The sequence below is a fragment of the Heliconius melpomene genome, chromosome 16 (genome assembly GCF_056956725.1).
Source record: "Heliconius melpomene rosina isolate 202511_hmr_F chromosome 16, ASM5695672v1, whole genome shotgun sequence".
NCBI lineage: Eukaryota > Metazoa > Arthropoda > Insecta > Lepidoptera > Nymphalidae > Heliconius > Heliconius melpomene.
In genome coordinates this window covers 4,516,852-4,531,756 of record NC_140404.1, presented here as the reverse complement: position 1 = coordinate 4,531,756, position 14,905 = coordinate 4,516,852, and the positions used below count along the sequence as shown (strand labels likewise).

Genomic DNA, 14,905 nt, shown 5'->3' with positions numbered 1-14,905 from the left:
GTGGGGCCCTTCCAGAAGTAGCGCAAAAAAAAGGTAAATCTCTATCTGGGAGGATGATTGAGCCATCAAATCGGTTTGGGTGCTTATAAGGGATCTTAAAATACTCCATAAATAATATATGAGAAATTATAGCGTGAAATTTTTCAAAGTGGTTTTGGAAGTCAAATGGCAGTTGCCCCATTTAAAAACCGCCATCCGCCGCTAATATGGAACGCAACAACGTGTTAAGTACGAACACTGCTTAAAACGCTAGTACCCAGACAGAAACTCCGCTTTGCAACGTGGAATATTGGCTCTCTAACCGGCCGATGCAGAGAACTCGCAGATGTACTTATAAGACTTCGGGTCCAGTGTGCTTTCCTCCAGGAAGCTTGCTGGAAGGGCAATAAGCCTCGCAATAACGGACAGGATTACCGCCTTATATACACCGGGTCACGCAGCTTGATGCGTATAAGGGTGCTGATTGAAGGCGTAACTACAAACTAAATTAGTGCCTATGCGCCGCAGGCCAGCTGTAGCGTGTCCAAATAAGAGTCATTTTGAAAGCAGAATGAAGAGGTTCTACTTGCTAAACCGTCTATCGAAATGGTTGTTTGTTGTTGGGGAAGACTTGAACGGTCACGTCAGTAAGGCTGCTGAGCCGTATGAACATGTTCACGGGGGTTTTAGATACGGACTTCGTAATACAGAGGGAGAATATATTCTGAGAACCTATATTGCGTCTGATCTGGCCGTCGCGAATACGTTCTTCCAAAAGAACCCTCAGCACGGGATTAATGCGAAGAAAAAGTAGAAGAAGTATACGTATTTTGTTCCAATATTAAACAATCTTTAGGACGTCTGGCAAGAGTAAAGCCTACGTAAAGGCTTATACCAGGGTTATAATATATTATTTTACATTTTTCTCAAAAATATATTTAAATACGAGCGTTTTTACTTTAACGTAGGAGATCGTGTACCTTAAATTGGCGCTATCTATGAAAGGGTCTCACTAGTAATTTTCAAAATTTCAGCTTTACTAAAATGACGTAGGTCTACTAGGGCCCTGGGATCTCAGTCTGTTTTATTTTATACGCGGAACTAATATTACAATAGCGTGTGAACTAGCTCATGATGATAAATTATTATCTATATTGGAACTAAGCTTATGATGGAAGCTTCAGATGACGCTCTGGCTGTAGTCTTAGATAATCTGGTAGAAATTTACAATGAATTTGAGAATGATCAGGTTTTACATCTAGAGCAGATGATCTGCCTCCACCTGTACCTATCTATCGAATGGTAGTAATAGAGAATATCAGTGCTCGTAACATTCTTATTTCGGTTTTGATACAAATTCCTCTTTTCTTCCATACGTTATTTACACGGATGATAGCTTCTTTTGTTATCCCAATTCGTCTTTTTATCTCGAGGACACGAGGATTTTTTTTGCTAAATTCTATATACATGTACTTTTGATATTTAGTATTTTAATTTTCTATGTGTATGCAAGTCTAACTCAAACATTAATTACAAGATGTAAACTAAATAAGCATACACACTAATTTATACTTAAAAAAAATGTGATATATAAAAAAAAATTTCAACGGGGGAGGGGGAGGGGGGGGGGGGGTCAAGGGGCCTCATTCAACAACACCGCCCCGGGCCTCCGACGGGGTTAGTCCGCCACTGACTATCTCCTATCTCCTTACCCTTTCGACGTCGACGCGTCTACACGTAATTTATGAATAAAAAAACAAAATGTTCAATAGATAAATGTTTACATTCCTCTGCACCTTATTGAATCATGGACAGGGACATTTTATTTAAATTAAAAAAACTGAATATCTATCATTAAGATGTCTTCGGATAATGCTGGTGGTATAGTATTTCATATATTAGGAAAATGTTTTAAAGGCGCAATAAGCAAACAAGTCACTACTAGAAACTTAGGTAAACAAATTACTCGTACCGACTCTATGTGTACAACTATGTATTTTGTAGTAGAGCAGATGTTGACAATTATTCTATTATACATATAATTAAATTATATATAGTTACTATTTTTCCGTTATCTCGTAGATGTAGAGAAAATATAGAGCTACCAGTGTATTACTATCAATGTTGGTGCAGAGTTAACTTTATCTTATATTTATAATATGATAACATTTCTTTATCCTCTACATAATTAATATCTGTACAATATAACATAATAAACTAAGTTGGTATCAACACAAAATCTATCACTCATTCACTGATATGTAAACATCTACATACTGTATACAAACCGATGACTCAAATGTTTAAGGAAATATTATATCTTAGAAAATAGTTAGATTAACTACTAATTGATGTATGAGAATACCATGTCCATTATCCAATAGCAAGCATTTTTCGTGAACTTCCTGCATCAGGGAGGTCAGCGGCACTGCCCCAGCGGTTGCGCCGGTCAGATCGCGAGCAGAATGCCCCAGAAGAGCGACGCACGCGCACGCACCGCGTCCAAACCGGATCGTATAAGTGACAAAGCCAGTGGAAATTCAATTAATTTACCAAGTGTTCTTTGAAATTGGATACTGATCAGGTATTTTTTGACTTTATTTCATTAGAAACTAATTCTTACTCCTTGTTTCACATAAAACACTTTTATAGCAAAAAAAAATAAAAAACCTCCCCACAGTATATTTTCATGAGACCTTACTAACGAACTTGTTTAAACGTCCGTAGTTTTTGGCCTTGCTAATATTTTTAAGGCATTTATTAATTACTGTAGGTAACTACTATGGTGAAGTGATACTTAGAATGATATAGGGAGAATCATATTTTATATAAGACCTACGCATTCAGAATATAACATGCCTTGCATTTTTAGATTTGGGTACACAAGTAAAATAATTACAAACACGGCAATAAAAAAAATAATGAGGACAGCTACCTTAAAAGTGTGGGCATTTTCAAAACAATAAAGTAAATAATAGAATACCTGCCTATAATACCTACCTTAAAAAATATATACTGTTATCTGAAAAATATACGCTAAAACAACTTTGTTTCGACAAATTTTAGAAAATCTTTTACGATTCTAAAATAAGTTAGTAAAAGGTAGATAAATCTTATTTATTTTTTTGTACAATATATAATATTTCTATATATAGGTATCTATATTTATTCTAGAAATAAAATTTTGCTAGTATCGTGAAATCGATATTTTACATTTGTTCAAAGATGAGGCACCTTTGGCACATACCTATTCTGAATGTACGCAGACCTACGTGTTCAGAAACCGCATAGAATATCAGAAACCACAAAACGCTTTGCGATCTATCATTAGCATCAGTTTCATTTGATAAACAAATAGGTATAAATGTACCTAAGACAGCGAAATGTTTAACATTATATTGATACGTTTTAAATATTAATATTTAGAGTAATACTTATATAGAGTAGTAGAAAATATATATTTTTTTCAAATTTCGAAAGAATAATTTTCAAATTTCAAATTTCAAATTAAGAAATTACTGAAAAAATCATATTATATACACAATACACAAGTGCCGTTTTATTAAAAGAAATTGATTATTATCAAAGAAAAAAAGTATGTAGAGTCGTTGTAGGTAGGTACTTTAAAGTAGCCAACGTAAATAAACATAAAACTAAACTTAATATTCAATCAATATTATATTTATTAAACGGCTGTTACCAAGATTTATGTTATACTTTTTTTACTTTCTATAATTTAAATTATAACAAATACTGAAAATAACTTCTAGGGTTATTTATATTAATATTTCTAATCACAATCAGAACTCTCATAAACATGAGAGAAAGTCAGAATAAAACAAAGCGTGTAGTTAGGTCTCGTGACCGACGAGTGAAAGAGAAGAGAATTAAATAAGAGAAGAAGAAGAACTTTTACTTTTAAGTAATAAATAATATTGGATTCTCTATAAGCAGACCTACACGGTCTGGAGAAGAAAGTAACGGATTCCTCTCCTTATCAGAAAGTAACTGATTCCTAAGCTTAAAGCATGTTATTTTTATATTAAGCCTAATAGATAGATACTATGAATTCCGAACTAAGGATAATTTATATCCTTACAATTAATTAACATATACATGCGAGTATAAGTAGAGGAAAGGTTTACGAGATGTTCCCTTTAAGGTAGAATGCTTGAAGTTTACACGATATAGAAACTATTATGGATTTGAAAGCGCTTAATTGTAGCAAGTTTATTTAACCACCTGTTGGCATACCTGAAAGATTTGGTTTATAGGTCTAACGCTAAAATATTTTACGTTTTTATAACTCTACTGTAAGATCATTTAGACTCAGAAGTGTTCAGGATGATCTCTAATGTACATAGGAGAAAATACGATACATTCCAGTCCAAATTGATAGCGGCCCTCAAGGGTTTGGTTAAAAAATTAAATGCTAGAGAAGTCACTCCACCATTTTGCACTAGTGAGATGAAACTTTTTTATTGTTTCGCTGCAATAGCAAATGATCATCTTACTCTGATTATCTTGTATATCTTTCCTTTAAAATAATCCCAAATATACTTTATCAAAAATAAACAGTTAAACATTCATTCGCGTTTTCCATAATATCGCTAACTATATTTCTATATTTGAATACTATGATTAAATTATGTATATGATTCGTAAATAGATTGTGTTTGGTTTCAGACACCCTTTGTGACTCATGGCGCAATACCAGTTTTTGTGTTTGTTCGTCGTGGCTGCCTTAGGTAAGATTTTCATAAGCCTTACATTGTTGCCCTCATTATTGACGATGTTTTAACGATCACTGCCATTAAAATTTTAACTTATATATGTAAGGTTTGCTGCCATTGTTATATACATAGAGATAGTGGGCAGCTCTCCTATATATTTTGCTTTTACATTCATCTATCATATGAATACGTTACACTAATTATTACTTTCTATAACAATTTTTTTAACTTTTTGACCGTACCTACACTCCATTTAATAGTAGACCCCATATAGGTAGGTACCTACATATTGTTATCATTGAAATTTCAATCTTAAAAGGTAAGTGCTAATAATTGTGCTTTTGTTTATTTTACTTATAAAATGTGTTAAAATTTGAATATTCCTAATATGATATTCTTATTCTTATAAGACACAATATAAAATGAATTAAAATAACTTCATGTATCTTTATATAATATATCTAGGTAGTAGGTACTATATTGGTACAATAAAATAATATAAGTATTTTAATATGTAATGTAGATTATATCACAAAGTACCAGTCTATGAAATTTTACTAACAAAATCCAGCTAAAAACAAGCCAAACAGTAGTTTGACTCAGATTTAAATAAGGCAGTCGTTTTATTATGGCTTTTACAAGAGAGATATTCACAGCCTCACTCAATAAAGCAATAATAGGATGTCATATATACTTACATAAATAAAAAATCGATTAAATAGGTTGACGTCAATTCAAATTCATCACGTAATTATCTTACCACAATGGCATTATTTTTCTTTGAAGTGAGACATCGCGGTATTATACAATGTGAGAAGAAGTATGAATGAAAATTATTTATTCCGAGCACTCATTGATTTTCCTTTAAATATTCATAAGTTAGCACGTATGTAGGTAGGTATGTACCTGTATATATAAGTACTATATAGTTATATCACAGTGTACTCACCAAAGCAATTTTCCGACACAACCGCTATCGTTATTCACAGCGGGTCGTCGCTACAATCTAATTGCAATTTAATGATACTTACAATAAATAAATTCTTAGAATCAGGTGAGATCGTGGGCGTGACTCAGAGCTGCCTCCGCAATTCGCGACTGAAACTAAAATAATTGGAAATCTGTAGGTTCTAAAATTCTGATGATTCAGCATTAATGTGTCAGGTTTTTTTGGGATAAATCCTAAAATCGTGATTCATATGGTATTTTTATATGTCCATGAATGAACGAGATGTTGTGTTACCACCTTACATTTACCTTAGTTTGACCTTTGCGAGAGTAGAATGAGTATTATTTTACCTTAGGATACGTGCACGTGACCAAGCGTTCCAGAGACTAGCTTACAAAGGTATTAACTACAAACGTGGATTATTTTATGAATTTAATATTCTTATAGTTTGCCTTTATTTTTATAATATTTTAAAATTAAAAAGAATTTTTAATCAATTTTAAACTTTTTTTTTTATTTAACATACATATAACAAAATTTTACGAAGCGCACTGTATGCAAATTAAAACTATCTTTTAGCTTTGCATCATGCCAATTGCTAACGCTACCAAGGCTTTACTGTCCTTAATGAATTCTCACATACATATAGGTATGCATGTACGTGACCGAAAACTCTACAAGTTAACATCTTTAGTTACTTAGACATGCACGATCTCTCTAAAATAAAAACGTGATATTATAACTTTATAATCCATAAAGAATGTAATATCGACTAATTTAGATAAATCAATGGTGTTTTAATCGTGTTCTAAATCAATATATCTTCAATTCAAAATAAATGTTCACACGATAAAATGTGTAAATAATCAACCATTATTGTCTGCAATGTAATACTAAATACCTTTCTCCTTTGAACGTGAGAGCTCTCATACAAATAGCGTTAAGTAAGGCCAGACCAACTTTAAATGGAAAAAAAAATGCTGGCTTGACAAGAAATCTTAGCCACTTTCGATGCCAACATAATATATAAACATATACTTATACGTATAGCTGTACTGCATGGTATCGCCGTCCAACTGGTTTGAATTCGCTAGTAAGCGCAAACTTGAATATTTGTTGCTTCTTGCGAAGTAGATATAAAAAAAGATTTGTAATAAATACATTAATTTCTTTTTGTGTTATTGATATTGATAATATCTATACAGGTTTTGTTTCATTTATGTATTAAATATATAAGAAACCACATTTATGCAATAATACTGCATACGACTATAACTATTTACAAATATATGTAGATATATCTATATGTAGGGTATATGCAAATTGCAGGTACTTCTTCAGGTATATGCAGGCAGTAGGTAGGTTACCTATTCATTTTCTCGGTTAAAATTCTTTGTAGAAGATATAACACTACCTGACTATTTGAGCAATTTGAGATAAGTGAGCACTTAACCAATTCACAAGCAGATAAGAGGAATTTTTTAGATGTTTTAAACATTTCAAGTACGGTCACTTTAATATATTAATGAAGCAAACCAGTTGCATGTAGGTATTTACAGCAGCGGGCTCATTGCTTATAAACGTTCATCGTACCATTAAAGGACATAAAAAAGAAATACGATATCGTGATCATTATCGTGCCTTACGTAAATCTAAGATTTATTTACAATCTGTCTCAAATGTACATGTACGTTCTCTTTAGTACTTAATTTAAGTAAAATGCGAGAAAAATATATATTTTTTAATTTAGGTTCTCACATCCTAAAATAAAAAACTCAATGCTGCCAAACTGCAATGGTGCTTCTTCCGGCAGCTGTATGGCACAAAGAGAATGGACTAAGAGCGCTAATGATTGACCGTTAAAACAAAGCTTTTAAAATTATTCAATATAAATACAAGTTATAAATTTAATAAATGTTTAGGTAATAGGTACTTATACATCCCAATAAAATTGTGTGTGATGTGTGGATTTCTTTAATATTCTATAATTTCAATGAGCGCGAAAATTATATTATAAACTAAAGTTTAATAAACTAAATAATTCAATTTTTTTTATGTTAAATGTAAAATACGATATTCCAAATTGAAATTCACTCCGCCTAACTAACGACAGTGGGAATCAGGAATAAGATAGTAACCTCAGATACTCACCAGTCCAATTAACACTAATCCCACACTATACAATATATAGGTATGAGCACGACACGAATGACGTGCTGCTAAACATCGTTCATAAATAAAAGATCTGTCGATTTGTCTTGTTGCTTTCACTTTGAAATTATGAGGTTACCGTATCTTAAAGCTTTCAATGCGATAGTGAGTCACGCCTTCAAATCTTCCATGTAAGACGTAAATTAACATTTTCAAATGCAAGGTTTAAGTAAGAAAACCGGGCTGGAAACGCCGTTACGCATACTAAACGTGCTTAGGACGACTGGCCCACTAATTAGTGTCGGATTAGTAATATTATTTAAGGTTTTCAACATGTTACCATTATGTTCGATATTTAAGTAGATTTAATAATACCTATACTAAATTTTTTCATGTAAAATTTAATTAAATAAGTTTCAGCTTCCACAGTCTACAATATAAAATTATATTTTTCTCTTTATTTAGGTACTGGGCCATGTTGTAGCCAACACTCGATACAAGACGCAGATGTAACTCCTCCTAATCTGTTAAAGGAAGTAGAAGATAACAGCAGATACAAAACTCTGGAAGCTAATGCTACCCTCTTGAAATTACTGGTGGATGATAAGGATGGTGTTAGCAAGTACGTACCGTACCTGTTTAACTCTTTTGTTACATTATATATTTTTCTTTTTAATATTAGAAAAAAATATATAAGGCCGCCGTTGACTGTAAATGCGATGTTGTGGGTTCGATTCCCACTTCGAGAATTCGACGAAAATTGAGGAACTTCCATTCTCCAGTTTCCCTGGTCTATTAATGGGAACGGAGTTAAAGAACACTAGGTCTTTAGATTGCCTCTGTCTACTCTGCTAAGTAAGATACAGCGTGAACCTATAAAAATATATTATAAAACTTAACTCTTATCTTTTATCACGCTAAACCTGCATTAACGACTACTACGCTACCAAGTCGATTAAATAACTTATACAATAGCGTCTAACACTAACGAAGTTCTCACGACACTTCCAGATAAACGTAATACCCACACTTTAACATAAGATTTCTTGTATCTACGAGACATTCATGAATTTTTAATAAGCATAATAGAACTTTAAAACCGGTAGTCTAACGGAACTATAAAATAAGCTGAAAATTTAAAATCACTAAACATTCGTCACAAAATGAAGAGAGAATAGTAGAGTTTAATTAAATAACAAGTCAAAATGAAATATATATATATATACACTAATATAAAGACTTCACTGTCAATTTATTGACAGATTTATATATGTTTTTAGTTCCCATTTTCATTATACGGTTTCACTTAAATAATATTTTTTATCATTCTTTGTAAGCTTTCCTACAAAAGCCAACGTAATAGTTATTTGTCTTTAAGTATACCTACTATACCTACAACAATATTTCAGATCTGAAGTGTTTGACATGTTGCATTCCAAAGACGACGTTCGTGAGCATCTTGTGTTGCCCACATTTCCAGAGGACGCCGAGGAAGGTCGCGTTGACGTGCCTGTCGTACCTGATTCACAGGCAGAGTTCCTTCAAGGTAAATTATGCTATAGGAAGAATTTCGCTAACCACAGTAAAACAAACGCATCAACTGATTAAAATTTACATTAAATTATTTAAATAATTTAATGAAAAAATATTAAAGTTTTTAATAGAGAAATCAATGGTGTCGCAAAGGGATAGCGTGACTGTATATGCAACAGGCTGTATGCTCTGGTGTCGAGGCAAAGCGCGGCATTGAGTTTCGATACTCAACACGCAATGCCTCCCGAATACGGAAAATAGGGAACGGAGTGTCTTAACACTAGGTTCCCTCTGCCTGCTGTGTGCGGAATATAGCGTAACATTAAAAAATACACTGAGAAGGTCACGATGTTACAGCAAAAAAGAGAGCAAACTTTGTTAAAATGATTTTTTTAAGTTAAGATTATGTTAATATATATTTTTGGATAAATATGAAGTTGTGCCCGACAGTACGTCTGCTCATAAACTTGATAGCTAATGATTTGTATCGGAGGAATGATGTAACGGCGTTAAGTTCCTCCACTCAACACCTACTTAAAAAAATAGAAAATTGCAAATTTGAAAAAAAAATTAGTTTTAGTTTTAGTTTATAATAAAATATTTCAAAAATATGCATACATAAATATAAATAAATATTTTTTTTAACAGAAGAACCAATGAGTAATGACTTATCACCACAGCAATATTCAGGTGTTCACGTTGAGCCAATTGGACTTGCAGCTGGAATCATGGTGGCTGTCACTATTGGCATTGTCGTTCTGGCCTACACAGCTCTCTTTTTATGGAGACGGATATACATGTATGTAGCACCTAAGTACCTACACATTTCTTTTTGATTATTTAACAATAATCCCTGATATAAAAGTTAAAAGGTAAAGGCGCGGCGAAGGGGCACAAAGTGTGTCTCTAAACGCGACAAGTTGTGCGTTCGATTCCCATTCGAGGAAATGAAATATTAATTATTTTCATTTATTCGCTCTGTTTCGAAGTAAACTTGGAGTTAAATTTCGCCCAAAAAGAAAAGAAAACCTGCGACTGCTATTTCGTTTTGGGTGGTGGTAGTCAAGGTGCTAGTAAGACGACACGCACTGGAAACGCAGTGGCTATTAGAAAGACTCAAATTCGGGGAAATAAATACTTATATTTAATTTATCTCCTAGCTTTAGAAATCATAGCTTGAAAATTAATTACAACTATAGTTAGTCATGCAGTTCAATTCGGCTTGAGAAAGTTCTTTTTATACACCAAAATGCAATGTCATTGTGAAACCAGCAAAGGCCGAAGCTAGCCACAATCTAGACATTTAGAGCTCGTTTCAGTTTGTACAACTTTCTAGCCACCGAAACGAGAAAGGAATTTTAGGTTTATTTTATAGACACATGCAATCTTCTTTATTTATGACAATATTTAATCGCATATTGCTAAAAAATAAGTAGTTTATTACAAATTACTAATATGTTTATGTTATTATCAAGTAATATTAATATTTGAACATTAAAAATTAATAGGTGCGATCTCTCTATGTATAACAATAATAATTTATTGCTGCATTCGCGTTACTCGTACGATACAATAAGTTGAGCCTACACAAATAAAACATTATAAATCGCCTCGGGGGTCCGTTCTCCTTTCCCATGTATTGACGGGTTTTTTATTAACCGTCGTGTAAAGGAAAGTTTATTTAGTGACTTCTCCATCTCGAAGCCACAAGCACTGTGTGAGGTAACCCGATACGTTGCAACTTGCAACGCGCAGGCAGGCACTAGGGTCTCGGTGCTTAGTGCGTAGGAAGCGGTCAAGTGGGACGGAAACCCATTGTGAAGTGTATAAATGGGAAGTAAACGTGTATTACTTCGTTCCTAATGTACTTTGTTCGATATGCATAAAATAATTTAAGTTTAAAATATATTCCATGTATAATAGTCGTATAATAAATGTCATCTATAATAGTGGGTATGTATTTTAAGTAAGAAACTTATTCTTTTTATTGTGTTACAGAAAGAAAAATGGCCTAAAACACGAGCTTCTACGGAATGAAGAGGTTATAGCCGAAACTAGAATCGAGGTAATTGATTTTTTTAGAGAGAGAGAGAGAGAGAGTTGATTTTTCGAGAGAGTTGATTTTTTTCAGTTTCATGCTGTATTCCGCATGTAGCAGGGTTGGCAAAAGGAGACTAGTGTCAAGACATGTCACTCACCACTTTCCACAGAATTCTGGAGGCACTGCGTGTTGAGTGGTGAAACTCAACGCCGCACTTTGTCTCGATACTTATTTCTTCAATTGGGAATCGAACCCACAGCCTGTCGCGTTTACAGTCACACGCTTGTACTCCTGCGCCACGACCTGCCCCACTTAATTTTATTCACATAATAGAATGTTATAATTATATTTGAGACATACGAGAACAATATTTTACATATGTGAATGTTCACAACCAAATCTATTTGCATTAGCTGAAGGTAGATTTAGAGATTTAATTACCTATTATTTTAAAGTTGATAGGGTAATAAAGATTAAATAATTGTAGCCACTTTGCCAAAGTGCTACCAGAGTCACATTTTTAATTTGAAAAACTAAGAAAATAATCTTTTTATATTTTAAATACACTGTTATTTAAAAAATGAAACGTTACTGTAATATGTTAGTAATAATTTCAATATGACAACTTACACATTTTTTATTTGCAGTTATGAAAGAGGTTCCTTCAAAATAACAATGGCCGTAATATATCATGAAAAAATTTGGATCATAAAGACTGAGTTTGGTTAAGTGTCTATTTAAGAGTAATTATATTATGTTTGAGCCACATATCTTGCGACGTGTGTGATAAATGAATAGTATTTAGGCTAAGTACTCAAAAGATCTTCAAAAGTGAGCAATGCACCTGAAGATAACAAAATGAGATATTTCTGAGATCTAAGATCAAGAAAGTAAATACAATGAAGCATAATATATTCAAACAACTTATTTCAGTCATATGGTTTTGGTGTTCTATAATGTAATTAAGTTTAAATAATTCATTATTTATTTAAACGACAAGCTGTGCCATATAATTACATATAATCACCACAAATTAGTCATCTTTGTGTACTTTTAAAGTATTTATTGGCAGGTGTTTAACATAAGTTATAATTGTAAAAAAAATATGTTATAAAGAGACTGTGATGTTGATGATGATTATGATATGAAGTGAATTAATTTGATTATTGAAATAAAAAAATAATAAAAGCAAAAAGTGCCATGTTTTATTGCCATTATTGATTTAAAACTGGTAACATCAATCTTTAATATTATAAAAAATATCAATTAAAAACAGTAAATTAAGTATCTCTCATCTTACACTTCATGTGAATTAATTGCTATGTAACATAGTATAAACAACTGTATTATGATAAAAGTTTTAAACTATTTACTGTATTGAGTAACAAATGCAATACATAAATATTAAAAAAAATAAAAATGAAATTAGTAATTCACATAACTGAAGATGACGATTTACATTTAAAATGTCTAATGATTTTGATCACAATTTATCACCTGTGTATATATAGATTTAGCAAATGATTTCTTTTACTTGTTTTCCTTATGTCTTACAACTACTGGTCCAGTATTATCTCCTGTGGCCTTGTTATGAGCTCCATGGGCACCATCACAATAGGGCCACTGTAAAAAGATTTATATAGGACTTTAAATTTATATAATTAGCTATGTAGTATTTTACAACCAATAACATATAGATTTGCATAATCCCATAAGTTTAATAAAATTTAAATTTAATTGTTAAAAAGTCACTAACTTAAAATGTATGTCAAACTATATATGTATGTATAGTATGTATAGGAGAAATATTTGTTTTTCATTTAAGATACCTCTTTATCTTATCAAATTAGATTAGATACATAAAAATATTTTAGTCACTACATCAGTATATAAAAACATCTAATAAAAAATATATGTACATGCACCTAAGACACTTAAGCCCCCATTACAAATAGCTAATATACCAGTATCTTTCACTAAAAAATTCACAAAAAATTTCAATAAAATTGTTATTTACTTACATTTTTACTTCTCCAACATCTACAGAGAGATGCCTTTTCTGTAATATCTTCAATATCAATAAAATCAACAACTTTATTTATATCCTTTCTAACACACGGATTGATTTGTCCACTTCCGGCTTGATTTGCTTTTTTTATAGTTTGATAGGAATAATATGATAATCCACCAATGGCAAGAGTTGGAGGTATTAATGCTAGCCAATCACGAACTATATAGAAAAAGAAAAAATCATATTATAATCATTTTTATTAGTACTTGTCCTACTTTACTATTACTAAGAATTAAAACATTGCATGTTATACATTATTCATACTAGCAAGGGTTAAGAATTAAACACCATGATTATATGAAAGTATGTCAATGGCCTTGTAAAATGTACTGAGCAATGTTGGAAACAAGTACTTGTCAAATTTTAAAGTATTTTAAATTATTCTATATAACACAAAATGACAATAAAATTTTAGGAAACATAACATAATGATGTATAGAACTAAATATAAAAATATTCTGTTATATACGATTACATTCTAAGTAAATAAGCAAGCATTTTTTTGTAATCATAAAGTTAAGATTAAAATGAAACAGTATTTAAGAAGAACAGTTACTACAAAATCAGTGAAGAGGAAAATTATTTACCTCCAAGGCGAAACCATCCACCGATGGAATCCGGTATAGGCAAACTTGCCAAATAATTAGGGATTGCCACTTTTACAACACTTGATACAATATACATTTTTCCTTAGGTTATCTTGACCTGAGTGCAATGTAAGAATAACAAGTTATAAAGTTACACAACGAGGTAAATTGATCGGATGACGTGACGCACTGGACACCGACGACCGATTCTGATTTCTGATATCTCTTTGATTTGATATCTGACTCTTTTGACAGTCGTCTTTTTAACATCTAATTTTTGACACAAAATTGACAAGAATCATAGACACAGAATACGTTCACCCAAAAGATTACTCAGACAAGACATGTACTTAATAGGAACGGTAGGGTACCGATGCCTTACCTATGTAGTACATGTTTAGTTCCTTAATCTTTAATTGTAGGATACGGGACAGGACAGGACAGTAGGAAGCCCCACTAATAAGCACAGAACACATTTACTCATAAGACAGTAAATAATAAAGGCACACCAGTAAATTATTAACTTCTATTAAATATATAACAGACAATAAAATAAAATTACCATTCAGTAATATTTGATATGATAAAATGAATTTCGAAACCGTGGCTGAAATGTTTTGAAATCAATAATTACAGTATATTAGTCTACAAAAGTCTAAATAGATTTATGGTAATAAATAAATGTAAAAATAATATCTTATCTTAATAATATTTAAAGAGAGAAATATTAAAAAAAATATATTTAAATAAACAGGTTTTTTAAAAAAAGGATTGATTTAATCGATTCCCTAAGTGCTTAAAACTGAGAGAAACGTAAAATGAATAAATTTTATTCCTTTGTTTAATAAATTATAGAATAGC

At 31.8% G+C, this 14,905-nt stretch overlaps 2 protein-coding genes across 2 annotated transcripts; one reads left to right on the top strand and one right to left on the bottom strand.

Moving 5' to 3' along the window:
- The first annotated feature begins 2,402 nt into the window (after positions 1-2,402).
- On the top strand, positions 2,403-12,581 carry LOC146530759 (uncharacterized). The gene is made up of 7 exons (XM_085199221.1): positions 2,403-2,563; positions 4,666-4,727; positions 8,278-8,434; positions 9,222-9,358; positions 9,994-10,144; positions 11,344-11,410; positions 12,034-12,581. Exons 2-7 carry the CDS (start codon positions 4,682-4,684, stop codon positions 12,037-12,039), a joined length of 564 nt encoding a protein of 187 aa, XP_085055347.1. The 5' UTR covers positions 2,403-2,563; positions 4,666-4,681; the 3' UTR covers positions 12,040-12,581.
- On the bottom strand, positions 12,570-14,328 carry LOC146530758 (CDGSH iron-sulfur domain-containing protein 2 homolog). Its single transcript, XM_085199222.1, has 3 exons — positions 14,045-14,328; positions 13,408-13,616; positions 12,570-13,009 (listed from the first exon to the last, which is right to left on the bottom strand). Exons 1-3 carry the CDS (start codon positions 14,139-14,141, stop codon positions 12,917-12,919), a joined length of 399 nt encoding a protein of 132 aa, XP_085055348.1. The 5' UTR covers positions 14,142-14,328; the 3' UTR covers positions 12,570-12,916.
- Between the last annotated feature and the right edge of the window lie 577 nt (positions 14,329-14,905).